Below are 13,683 nucleotides of genomic sequence, written 5' to 3'. Positions count from 1 at the left end.
GCTTTTGCCATCCATTAGGTGGTCAGGAGTGTCATTAGACTGAATGGTCAAGGGGACCACTAATGGGGGCAAGTGGGTTCATCCAACAGGAGACCAAAAAGGGCATCTTGCCAAAAAGCCTTTAAAAATGTTGACAATTAGCCAACCTGCAGGTATGTCTTCTCCAGGCCTTGGCCCACTCAGGGGCTACTATAGGGACACAGGCACAGTGACGTACACCCAAACATTGAACTGGAGACCACCCTGTGGGCACTGGCTGTATGAAGACCCTCCTGGTCTCCTTATTCATTATTATGGTGCCTTTTCCAAAAATAAGCACTCTAGTACACCAGGCGCCACAGCGTGAACTCAATAAAGTAAGAGCACAGCCAGACCACCCAAACTGGCACTGTTTCTGAGTGTGTGTGGATTTGTGTGCCCTGTGCTGGGCCATCGCCACATCCTGTGTTGGTTCCAGTGCTCTCAGGATAGGCGCCACCCTCCCAGGGGCTCATAAATTGAATTAAGTAGCTTGGAGAATGTTAAGTTAGACTGGCACAGCGGTTGGCACCGCTGTTTTACAGAACTAGGGATTCCAGTTCACATCACTGACTGTGTGAATTTGGCACGTTGTCTCCATGCTCTTTTCAACCCAAAACACGCGTGTTACATAAACTGACCTTTGTGACCACCTGTGGGTGCGCTGTGATGGACAGAGATAATGTATGAAGGGTGCCCTACCTCTGTGTGCCCTCCTGTAGCCTTCAGCCCATGTGGCTGCTCAACACCGGGGACGGTCACCTTTCATCTCAACAGATGACCGTGAGTAATGTCACCGTAATCTGTAATCCATGACTGGTCATCCAAAGGCAGCCTTCATCTTCTAGAAGCCCAAATAGGAGGGCGCCCACCCACCTTAATCCTGACCCAGGGTCGCTCACCATCTTCTCTTCTCTTCTCTCTCCTCACAGACTCAGGTTGTGACAGCAGCCTCCTGCAGTTCGGCCACCGAGGGGTCATCCATTCCAAGAACTACCCCGGACCGTACCCCACTGACCTGCGCTGCTCCTGGAACATCACCGTCCAGCAAGGCCTCCTGGTGAGGCTCACCGTGACGGATCTGGCTGTCGCCAGCGATGCTGGTCAGTGCAAGGGAGACTGGCTGGAAGTGCTGGACGACTTGGACCAGTTAGGTCAGTGCTGAGTACTCGGCTGCTGTACTCCAGTATGGCTCTACTTAACTTGAGGGCAGCATTTTTAATTCACTACACTTCCAAGTACAAGTGGTTAGTTTAACCCTGATATATTGTGACCAGCAGGGGGCGTATCAGAGTCCTGAGATGCTGACACCACTGGACCAAAGACAGTCACGGGTTCAAAATACCTTAATTACAGGTCTCCATTCCTCACAAGCACAAATCCTCTTCTCCATTCTTCCTTCATTCATACCTGCGGCCCAACCCTGTGGGGTATACACCCCTAAATTCCCAAGGTTAGACTACTGAACCCTAATTCTTCCCATGGCGAGTGTTGGCTCTTCTCCCAATTCCGACTCGCCCAAGTCATGCAGAGCGGCAGGACCCGGGAGTTTCCAACAGATTGTTTCCTTCTTGGTTTTTTTTTTTTTCCAGATATTCCGCCATTCTTTTCTACAGAAGCGTATTAGGGCCACGGAGAAGAAGAAACCAATATGGACACAGTGAAGAAAAAAGGTGCATGTCGAGATTAAAGTCGACATGTTGAACGTATTCTCGACTTTTCCACTTTATTCTCGCTGTTTATGTCGAGATTAAAGTCAACATTTCCACTTTAAACCCTTGTTTTTTCTCTCTCCAGTTTAACTTTGCCATGTTGTAAACTTCAGCTTAAAATCAGTGTTTAATTTCCTAGATTTTCTCAAACCCCCTCATAACTAATGTAGCACATTTGTGTTAAGTGTTTCCCGAGTCAGTTGTTAATCGCTACGCGCTTCTGAAACGGACTTCCTGAGAGGAGGCGAGCGGCACCCAGAACACATTCACTTCATGATATTCCTGCTCTCTGAACATTTACAATGCTAAGAAGATAAATAAAGACTTGATGTCATTTTCATGAAGAAATGCATTAAAGTGTGTATGAAACACGGGGGAGCACGGTGGCGTGGTGGTAGCGCTGCTGCCTCGCAGTAAGGGGTCCCCAGGTGTACGTTCAGTGTACACTGAAAAAAGAATAACTTCCATCCATCCATTTTCCAACCCGCTGAATCCGAACACAGGGGTCTGCTGGAGCCAATCCCAGCCAACACAGGGCACAAGGCAGGAAACAATCCCAGGCAGGGTGCCAACCCACCACAGGGCACACTAGGGCCAATTTAGAATCGCCAACCCACCTAACCTGCATGTCTTTGGACTGCGGGAGGAAACCCAGGCAGACATGCAAACTCCACACAGGGAGGACCCGGGAAGTGAACCCTTAAGGGCCTCCTAACTGCGAGGCAACAACGCTACCCACTGTGCCACCGTGCCACCCATAACCTCCATTCAACTTAAAATGATTCAGGTAATGATTCTCACTTAATATTTTCAATCTGAACCAATAGAATTCTTTGTATCTTATTCTTATTCTTAGAACTTATTCTTTAAGTTGTTACAATTTAAAATGGTTTATTGGTCGTAAACTGTTTTTATGCTAATAGAAATATTATGAACACAACACATTCCAATGCTGTACTTTTAACATTTATTTAAAAATCGAGTGCAAATACACAAGCATTTTGCAGTGTAAATCTTAAATATACAGTACAACAAAAAACGATTAAACGTTTCTACGGCTTTCTTGAAAGTATGTTTTATTACGAGCGCTAATTCTTAAAACTAACAGTTGAGAAACAGGGTTACTTACCAGAAATCCTCCGTCATAAAAGTCAGCCGCTGAAGATGACCAGAGCTGTGTAGCCACGCCCACTCCACCCGGGAAAGTCAGCACGCTGGGAAGTTCGACCGGAAGAAAATACAAACAGCCCCTCAAACACGGCACACGAACAACCTGAAATATTAGGTTAACTGAAATCGGACTTTGATGTTTATTTCCTCCACCACAACTTACTTTGGTACAAACAATTTTTTTTACTTTAAATTGAGATCTCAAACCAAATATTTCAAGCTACAACACTAAATGACTAATCTTAAGTTGCTTGAAAGAGAAAATTTACGTTGAATGAACAACATGAATGTTAGACTTTTTTTCAGTGTATGGCAGGTGTGACGAGGCTCCAGAAAGCTGGATGTGTGACTGGGTATCTCACGGGATTAACTGCAATATTGTGTAAATGTTGAGTTTGTGAGCTGGTGGTCGGAGACACGAACACAGAAGTCAATGGATGTTCTTCTGAGCTGGCTTTCTTTATTGCAGGAGTGATGTCTCTATCTGACGTACCAAAACCCCCAGTTCCTTTCCTTTTCCTTTCTCCACATAACCAATCACCGCACGATAAACATCTTTGTGAAAGTCAAACTAGCTATAAACGTAGGACACGGAGTGTGCGGAATTTTAAAAAATCTTAGTTGTACATGTTTCATTATGCCATCCATTCAGGGTTGTGCTCATCCCGGCAAGCATCGTGTGCGAGGCAGGAACAATTCCTAAACGGGGTGCCCCGCCAGCTCATCACAGGGTGAATAAGAGCAACACATACACACCAGGGGGCAATTGAGCAAAAGAAAGCCCCACATCCCACGTGACTTTGGAAGGAAACTGAAGCACGCTGAGTAAACCCACCAGAAAAACATGCAAACTCAAGGCAGGGAACACCCGGGACCCCCTTGCTGTGAGGCAGCAGCTCAACCTCCATACCGCCGTGCCCCTGCATGTTTAATACAAGCTTTAATGCATTTCATCATGAAAATTATATCAAGTATACATCTTAGCATGGAAATGTTCAGAGAGCAGGAATATCATAAAGTGAACGGCTTCTGTGTGGCGATCGCTGCCTGCGCCTCCTCTCAGGAAGTCCGTTTCAGAAGCACGTAGCGATTCACAACTGGGTCAGGGAACACTTAAGACAAAGCATTTAATGTGCTACATTAGTTATGAGGGGGTTTGAGAAAATCTAGTAAACACTGATTGTAAACTGAAGTTTACGACATGGCAAAGATAAACTAGAGAGAGGAAAATCAAGGGTTTAAAGTGGAAATGTCGACAATACACTCAACATGTCGACTTTAATCTCGACATACACTTGTTTTTACTTCACTCTGTCCGTATATATATGTTTTTTCTTCTCCATGGACCTAATACGCTTCCATATGAGCCTCGCTGGTGTTATTCCATGTTTACCGGCCGGTGTTTTAAAGGTGGCGCCGAAGGTAAGCGAAGTCGCGGGTGTCTGGGAAAGCTGAAAGACAGCCACAGGGGAGTCCATTGTAGTTTAGTAGTGGATGTGCACCGTAACGTTTTCTTTTTTTCTCTTAGGAATCTCGGGGTTAATTTTTACATCGATTTAAATATTATTTAGTGTTTAAATATGTTTATTTTGTTATCGGATATTTGGCTTTTTATTCGAAATGTAAGATTCCCCCTGCAGGACCGAAATGGTGTCTCCCTGTTTGTAGGCAAACTGGGAATTGAGACGCCTTAGTAATTACCGCTGTGGCCGCAAGAGGGGGAAGTTTTGACGATCGATCGGAGAGATTTGACAGAAAGAGTTAAAGGTGTGCGACGTGCTAACCTTAACCCTAAGAGGTGCCTGGTGGCTGAGCAGTTGGTTGATGGTTAAGGAGCCGCTCCCGAGATTTTTTTTTTCGAGGAGTTGTATTTATGGCATGGGCTGAAACAGAGTCCAGTTTTGTTCATTTTTTAAGGCTGCTGATACCCTTACCTGAACTGAAAGTGACCACAGGTTAAGAGCCCCTGTGTTGTTTTACTCATTTTATTTTCCACCCATTATCCAACCCGCTATATCCTAACTACAGGGTCATGGGGTCATTCTATTTTTATTTATATTTTTCTTCTTTGCATTTTCACAATTAGAATTGTTTTGACTCTGGACTATATTTTTTTAAAACATTTACATCCCCAACTTTTTTTTGCTATTGAGGAATAAAACTTACTTATTTTTGTTCATCTGCCTCTCTTGTGCCCCTCTTATTACCCCCCTCAGTCCTGGTCAGTCCCAAACTACTAGCAGGCCACCTACTTTAGTAGATGGCTTGTGACAGTTGGGTCATCCTGTGCTTTTCCATTCCAAGCCTTGGCCAACTTTCATTTCTCCTTCCAGAGAGAACTTTATGTCATTGCCGTCAGGGGTGACTTCACTTTGAATGTCCTTGGTCTGTCACATCCACCCCAGGATGTTACTACAGAAGATGCCACAGGCCTGGCGGGCATTTTCAGATTGGCAGCCTGCCAGATGGCCTGTGTGTTAGCAAATGCCTGCCAACCTTGAGGGACAGCCATCAAAAAACTCATCTTTTGGTTGGATGTCATAAAGAGAAAAAAAATAAAAGATCAAAGGTTATTATACTGCAGGAAAACAACTTGGGTGAAAAAAAGTGGACAGATGGGAGTGGGACATCAAGACATTACTGGCCTTCAAATGCAAGCTGACTGGAAGAAGGAGGGAAGAGGCAGCGGTAAAGGGGCGTGGCACCTAGTAGTCATGGGTGGGGAATCTTGTTCTTTGGACACGCCCCCAGCCACGCAGTCCACAGCACTTCATTCAAACGCACTCTGGTGTTTGGTGGTGTCGTAAGCTTTCTGCTCCAGCGCCTTGATGAATCTCCTGAATTTCTGCTTCTGTTTATGGGTTTTGATTTCTGAGAATTGGTTACTCTTGTTGTGATGATTTGCCTCTTTTCAGCATCACTCAGTTCTTGCCCATATCGACTACGAGTACCTCATGTCAGCTTACTTACCAACATATCCCTGACCTTAACCTTAAGCTGATAGTCAACGTCATCCGCTCTCACCTTAATAAAAGGATAAGTGTCATATCTGTGTGTCCGTCCAGTTGCTATGCCTCTGACATTCTAACAGATGGCGCATCACAAACATTCAGACTGCTTTTTACAAATCCCATACCAAATGGTATATAAAAGAGACATATGCATTGCATTTGTCATTCCACCAGATGGTGCATCACAAACATTTGCAGTAATGCATTTTATTATTACAAAATATCTGTGTTGCACCATCTGTTGGAATGACAGATGCAGTGCATTTTATTAGTATATGCATTACCAAATACATTCCAGTAGATGGAGCACTGCAAATGTTAATGCTGAGGTCGACGTCGATTACTCAGATTACAACCCATCTTAGACCGGGTAGCACAGCCGGTCACTATGATTATTATATTTTATAAAACTGGAATAGACTGTTAGATATCGTGCCTCCAATGGAGACCCTGTGTCACTGACCCATTCCTTCTTTCTTTCGCTGCCAGGCTCCCACTGTGGGCACGCTCTGCCTCCGGTCCTTCTCAGCTACAGCAACAGGATCTCCCTCAAGTTCCAGTCGGACCAGCGGCTGTCGGACCGCGGATTCTCCGCCATTTGGGAGGCCATTCATCCCGAGGATATTGAAGGTATGGATAACATCTCTGGAAGGCAAAAGGCTGGGTTATTACCATCTGATCTGCCATCTGAGCTGCCAGGCCCCTGGGGATTCATGAGGGAGCTTTTCAAAGCTGCTTTCAGATGTTTCAGGGGCTCCAGGAATAGAAGGTTTAAGTCAGCAAGTGGTTAGTCAGATTTTCTGCCATTGTGTGGTGGAGTACAATCCTCTTGAGGGTTACGCAAGAATAAGATCAGAAATGCCGCAGATGGGCACCTCGACTCTGTGACACGAACAGGAATGTTTTGAATGTAAGTATCATGAGGGCAGAACAAGAGAAGAAGAGGGGCAAAGAGGAAAACATTTACATGACGGAAACTGAAAAAATAAAACCAAATGAAAACGGGGGCTGAGGTGACGACACTAGAGGTAAGCCAAAGGGGGGCCACCACAGGGGGATGCCAGTCATTTTAGGTAACTCTGGGATAGAAGAAGCCAATGCTGAGCAAAGCCCACGTGGAGTCAGTGCCCAGAGTGTGTGCCCCCTTGAATTACATGTCCCTTGGTGTTTATAGGGCATTGACGGCATCTATTACAGATCATGGGCCACTTGAGTTACATAAATAGCACCCCTCAGTGTTCCTTAACTTTTACAAATGGTGCCCCTGGCAGCCGCCTATGATGGCTAATGGACTGACGGCCTCTGGAAGAAGGTCATCTATTAACATCTCATCGTCATCTGAATCCATCACACAGCTACATCTTCTTCTGTTTCTGCCAATGTGGGAGGTCGAGCTTCATCGTCTGCTCTGGATGATGTGGAGGATTTGAAATACGTCGGTAAGCTCGACCGCTTGGCCTCACACATTTTTCTGTTGTGTCCTGCCCTAAAACCCATGTGCCCTTTCAAAATGAATGTCATATTTTCCTGCAGTCACCGAAGCACCATCAGTCGTAGCGTAAAGCTCAGGCAAGTGCTTCACATCGACTTCACTTTCAGGATGTTCGTTATCGTGTTTGGTTTCGATTTGTCTCCTTTCCTCTTGCAATCTCATCGGCTCAAACTCAGAATAAATTCAAAGCTGTTGGGGGCTTCAGGCTGAGATGCTGAGTTTAGCTTCCTGGGGGAGGAGCTTGGCAGCGCCTCTCTCGCTACCCAAGTGCGCGCAGCCTCTATCTATATATACGTAAAAGCCAAATGCCACTGACAAACTCACCAGGAAATCTCCCGAAACGTGAGGACTCGGGACTTGAAATTTGGAATGTAGGTTACCCTTGGCCCATAGCTGCCCGCTAAGAAACAGAAAAAAAAATTTCGTGCTCGCACCACAAAATTTCTTATAGTTTCTTTAGACCCGTTTATACATCTGTCCGCTTTTCATGAGAGAACTACTTAGTAGATTGAGATTGGTTTTTTTTTCTATAATTTGCTTGAACGTTCTGTTGATTTTGCGACTTTCTCATCGCGCTGAGAATCAGAGTTCGCTTGCGGTACCGATTTATTAGCGCAAATCTGAGAGAGACTCATCGGGCTGCGGGACCCTCCTCCCTCACACGTCTGCCTCGGGGCGTAACCTTAACTCTGCTTAATTAGCGAACGAGAGAATGACTTCACGAATTCAGATCTTTTTTTTTTGTATAACTTGCTTGAACAATCCGGTTGATTTTGCGACTTCTCTGATCACACTAATAATCGGAGTTCGCTTGCAGGAGTGATATATTCACACTAATCCGAGAGAGGGGAGGAGGAAGAGTGACGTCAGGAGTAGAGAGCTGGACGGGGCCTCTTCACTGTCCTGTTTGACCAATACGCGGGCAAAGCCGTGGCACGGCTAGTATAAAATAAAAACATCAAATGTTATTTCCGCTTTTTTCTTCAGATTTCTTTCTGTTAGTGAAAACAGATACTAACGTGAGTCTTTCATAAAAGCCAAGTGGCATAAAGCAAACTTTCAAAAAGCGAGGGATACTGTAAGAGGGGGCCGGCATTCTCATCCAACCGGGACCCCTCGTGAATGGATGGATAGGGGGAGGTACTTTATGAAGGGCACTGCCTATCCCTGAACTGATAGTTGACTGCCCCTGCCTGCGGATTCCCACAGGGCATGCTGGGAGTTGGAGTTTGCAACAGCCCTGTATTGGAGTGCCGCAGGGATTGTTGAGTCCTTGTGTACGGGACTCCCACCTTCCCCAGAGGTATTCCCAGGTCATGCGATGCCGAAATACCGAAGGGGAAGCTTTGCCTCATTTGAGAGCCAGAGTTGGGAGGAAGAGGTGATGAAGCTCACTTATGAGACGTGGAAAAGGAGGCTGCAAGAGTCTGGCAAGAAGAGAGAGTGTTTGGTGTACTGCTTGTGACAACTTGTAGGGAAAACTCAGGGGTTGGTGGCAGGATTGGCACTCCAGCCACTTCAAAAAAACTCACACAGTTCAGTGTGGTGCTAAGGATCCCAATCTGGGTGGTTCGTCATGTGCTGGGTACTGCAAAGCATGCTCCCTACCTTGTGACTCTGGGGTACCAGTCCTTGGAGACTGCTCATTGGCTGGGGTCCTGCCCTGAATAAAGGGCTTGATTGGACAGAATTAGTGTCTGTGCCAGTCTGTTGGGGGTCTTCACAACACCAGAACAGCATTAAATTCTGCAGGCTTTAAAATCCCAGAAACGTAACAGGCCGCTCTTTCTCGAAGATGATATCTTGTGTTTTGAACAAACACATTTTTAAGTCTTTATGTGGGTGCCCAGCTGGTCAGCCCTATTGGACAGTACAGCCCTCCTTTAACTGTGCCCAGGGGCAGATCTACCATTAGGGCGTGTCCTGAAAAAAAATGGCAATTTTCCCCTAGACCCTCCCCATGCTCGATGAAATGATGGAGTACCAATGCAACAAAATGATCAAGAGGGACCCCCATCCTGCTTTTTTTTGAAAACTTAACGTATCCCTGAATCAAAGTGATCAAGAGGGTTAACCCCCTCGGCTAAAAGAAACGATGGAGTATTCACAAACAAAAATGATCAAGGGGGACTCCCATCCTGCTTGATGAAATGTTAAGAGTATCCCTAAATCTCAGATGAAGACGAAGTCACCAAGAGTGCACACTGCATTGTTAAACATTTAATGAACTCTCTGTTAAGAAGCTATGTCACTCATGGCCTGTAGTGGGGGTCTTCATCCAACTTTCAAATTTAACACTAGAGGGCGCCAGTGTGATGCTTTGTGTTTACCACCATGTTGTAGCGGTGCCATTGGATAGATTGGATGATGAAGTAGCCAATGAGATTCAGTGGGTGTGTACCTAATGTCATAACTCCAGCCCAGCCAGCTTCACTAGGCACTCACCACTGACCATTCTCTCTCTCTCTCGTATCCATGTTGCAGAGATTCAAGGCTGTGGAGGCTACTTTGACACCGAGGTGGGCGTCATCAAGTCCGCCAACTGGCCCCTGAAGTACCCAGGGAACAGAATGTGCACGTGGATACTCAACGTCCCTACTGGGAAGAGGATTACTCTGAATTTTACATACTTTGATCTGGAAGAACAAGACCTATTTACAAAGAAATGCTTTGATAACCTCGTCGTTTTTGATGTGTCATCTTATGGCACAAGAAAATATGGTGAGTGTCACTTTGGTTGGGTGGGGTGGTTGTGCTTCAGAGCCCTGTTTGACTAATAAGGTTGGTTAATCACACATCCATCTTCTTTATCCTCTAAAGAACATTAGAAATCGTACAAATGAGAGGAGTCCATTCAGCCTAAGCTGACCCAATATTTCACCCAGATCTTCCTTAAAGGTTGTGGAGGTTTCTGCTTCAACTCCACGTCTTGGTAGTTTGTTTCCAGATTCCCACAACTCTTTGTGTGGCTTCGGTCCTCAGTCCCCTTCCCCTTCATTTCCACTGGAGTCCTGGAGTGCGTGATACACTGTTAAGTTGAAAGAATTCTTCTGGATCTGCTTTATCAATGCTTTTAAGGATTTTGAAGACCTGGATGAGGTCCCCATGTAGTCTCCTCTGCTTGAGACTTCAGGAGTTTAACTCTTAGAGTCTGTCCCAGTACATGATGTCCTTAATTCCCAGGATGCACCTGGTTCCTCTCCTCTCTATGCAAATTTTCAAGTGCTGCTATGTCTTTCATGTAGCGTTGTTATCAGAATTGCTCACCATACTCCAGAGAGCCACTTAAATGGAATACCAGGCTACCAGAACCTGAACCAATCCTGGGAGCACCAGGGGCAGAGGTAGAAATCAACTCTGCAAGGGGTGCCGGTTATATAACAGGGCACACTGCTACACTCACTTGTACCAGGCAAAGGTTCAGTCGCCAATCAGCATATCTCTGATGTGTTTGAGTAAAATCCAAGTTCATGGAGAAACCACAAACAGCCATGGAGAGATCATGCAAAGTCCAGACAGACAGCTGCAAGGCCAGGTATATGGTACTGGAGTGTCAAATGACTGATAACTAACTTGATAAATATTTAGTAGGTCTTTATATGTAATGTTAAAAAGTCAGAAAGCTGCACAAACCAGTTGTCTACCCCCAGAGCCTCATTGATGAGGAGAGCACCATCCAGACCAGGGGTTATGGCTTTGATTTGTTTGTTCTATCTCTGTGAAGGCCATTCTGTAAGCCATCCTCCAACAGGAAGGCCATAAACCACCGAGATGGCATGAAGCTGGTCTGGGAGACCAAAGTGTGGCTGTTTGTGACTGGCCATTTATTCTTTCACTCTATTGAGTTGCCTGAGGTTATAGGGGTAAAGCAGGGAAAGGGAGAGGAAGTGCTGAGGTCCATACCTGACCACAGAGTGCTAACATCTCTCTAGCTGTAATTTATATAGCGCCTTTCACATATATCTATCTATCTATCTCAAGTAAACTTTCTTCACGTTGTCATTATGGGGTGTTGTGTGTAGAATTCCATTTTGGAATAAGACTGTAACATAACAAAATGTGGAAAAAGAGATGCGCTGTGAATACTTTCCGGATGCACTCTATCTATCTATCTATCTATCTATCTATCTATCTATCTATCTATCTATCTATCTATCTATCTATCTATCTATCTATCTATTATATAGTCTTTCACATCTATCTATCTATCTATCTATCTATCTATCTATCTATCTATCTATCTATCTATCTATCTATCTATCTATTATATAAAGTCTTTCACATCTATCTATCTATCTATCTATCTATTATATAAAGTCTTTCACATCTATCTATCTATCTATCTATCTATCTATCTATCTATCTATCTATCTATCTATCTATCTATCTATTATATAAAGTCTTTCATATCTATCTATCTATCTATCTATCTATCTATCTATCTATCTATCTATCTATCTATCTATTATATAAAGTCTTTCACATCTATCTATCTATCTATCTATCTATCTATCTATCTATCTATCTATCTATCTATCTATCTATTATATAAAGTCTTTCACATCTATCTATCTATCTATCTATCTATCTATCTATCTATCTATCTATCTATCTATCTATTATATAGTGCCTTATCTATCTATCTATCTATCTATCTATCTAACTATCTATCTATTATATAGTGCCTTTTATCTATCTATCTATCTATCTATCTATCTATCTATCTATCTATCTATCTATCTATCTATCTATCTATCATATAGTGCCTTTCAGATTGATTGATCATTCTATCTTTCTCTGTGGTTAAGGCTTTAGACCTCAATCTCTTAGTTTGTGGGCTCAAATCCCACTTCTGACACCATTGTGTTATGCTGAGCAACTCAATTCAGCTGCTTGTGTTCCATTTGTATCTCAAATGCTGTAAGTCATCTTGAATAAATGTATCAGCCTAATAATGACAATAGCTTGGGGTCTGTGGCAGGTTTAAAGTGGTCCTTTTTGGAAGTCATATCCCTTTAATCTTCTCACAATTTATTTGTAAATTAAGGAGTGAATCCCAGTGTAAGACTGGATTGAGTTTACTGGTGACTTTTCATTGCTGTGAATGAGCCCCTTGTGTCCAGCTGCTCTTGGATTTAGGGTCACGTGGGTTGTTATGTCACTTTGCTTTGTTTCCCAATGCCTCCCCCAGATGTCCACAGGTTGCCATCTTCTTTGGTTCTCCTGACTGAGTCCTGCTTTGCCTTTCTACATTTTTCTTTCTCTCTGTTTTTTGCGCACAGGGCCATATTGTGGGAATCAGTGGCCACCTGCCATTTTATCAGTGGAAAACAAGCTGGTGGTCCGTTTTCACAGTGATCTCTTCACGGAAGAAACCGGCTTCAGAGCCTTTTGGACCACAGACCCGTTGTCACCAGCACCTACAGAAGAAGCCCCTCAGCCAAACCCCTGGGATGACATCCTCATAGGTGAGCAGATGGCCGCACCTCGTTGGTTTTGTGAACATGTGGCTCTTCTTCCTAAAATCTGAGGATGTGGTGAAGCATTCGGCCTTCCTTGATTCCATTTTACACTCCCGAAAACCAGCCACATCTGGGAAGGAGAGTGGCGCCACCTTCTGGACCACAGACTCTATTATTAAAATGTTAAAAATCTCTCACTCTTTCAGAATGGCCATCTGAGTGTGGAAAGCCCACCATCGCTCCACAAGTCAACACCCGAATTGTGAACGGCGAGCCCGCCCGTGCCCACTCCTGGCCTTGGCAGGTGTCCATGCAGGTAAGCCGAGACACCGGTAACACCAGTCCTGGTACAGCTGCTGCAGTGGAGGGGGAGGGGTAGCTGAGGACTGGCAGATGTGAGTTGGAGGAAGACAAAGAGAGAAGATGACCCTCAGTCACATGGAGATCGCAAATGTAAATTAATGCATAACGTTGGCGCGATGGTTACACAGACGGGCATCAAACTGCTTATGGTGCCAAGCATTAGAAGCATAATGAAAGAATGTGAAGGGCGGCCTATCAACTGAATATTAATTAGTAACTAAGGTCCAATCACTAGGAAAGGCGCTATATAATGAGTGTTTTACATTATTCTAGAAAACATTTTGAAATACTGAACATCATATAAATAAATGGTAAATTACCACTAGTGGCCCTAAATGGATAAGCAGATAAATAAAATGACCTTTAAACTCATAGATGATTTCAGCAGCTTCACGAAGCCCATCAGGTGTGCGCATTACGGCCCCAAAATCGTTACTGGATAAATGGAGTTCTGC

The 13,683-nt window shown here is 44.4% G+C and overlaps 1 protein-coding gene across 1 annotated transcript in view; it reads left to right on the top strand.

Moving 5' to 3' along the window:
* Nucleotides 1-13,683, top strand: part of zgc:154142 (uncharacterized protein LOC555481 homolog) — a 101,054-nt gene that overhangs the window by 44,291 nt on the left and 43,080 nt on the right. The window contains exons 8-12 of the mRNA XM_039752697.1: nucleotides 951-1,172; nucleotides 6,401-6,541; nucleotides 9,888-10,124; nucleotides 12,686-12,871; nucleotides 13,072-13,197. Of these exons, the coding sequence (XP_039608631.1) occupies nucleotides 951-1,172; nucleotides 6,401-6,541; nucleotides 9,888-10,124; nucleotides 12,686-12,871; nucleotides 13,072-13,197 (912 nt within the window). The remainder of the gene's footprint in view (nucleotides 1-950; nucleotides 1,173-6,400; nucleotides 6,542-9,887; nucleotides 10,125-12,685; nucleotides 12,872-13,071; nucleotides 13,198-13,683) is intronic.

This window comes from Polypterus senegalus, chromosome 4 (assembly GCF_016835505.1).
Source record: "Polypterus senegalus isolate Bchr_013 chromosome 4, ASM1683550v1, whole genome shotgun sequence".
Classification (NCBI taxonomy): Eukaryota; Metazoa; Chordata; class Cladistia; order Polypteriformes; family Polypteridae; genus Polypterus; species Polypterus senegalus.
The sequence above is the reverse complement of the archived record's forward strand: the minus strand, read 5'-3'. Positions and strand labels throughout refer to the sequence as shown.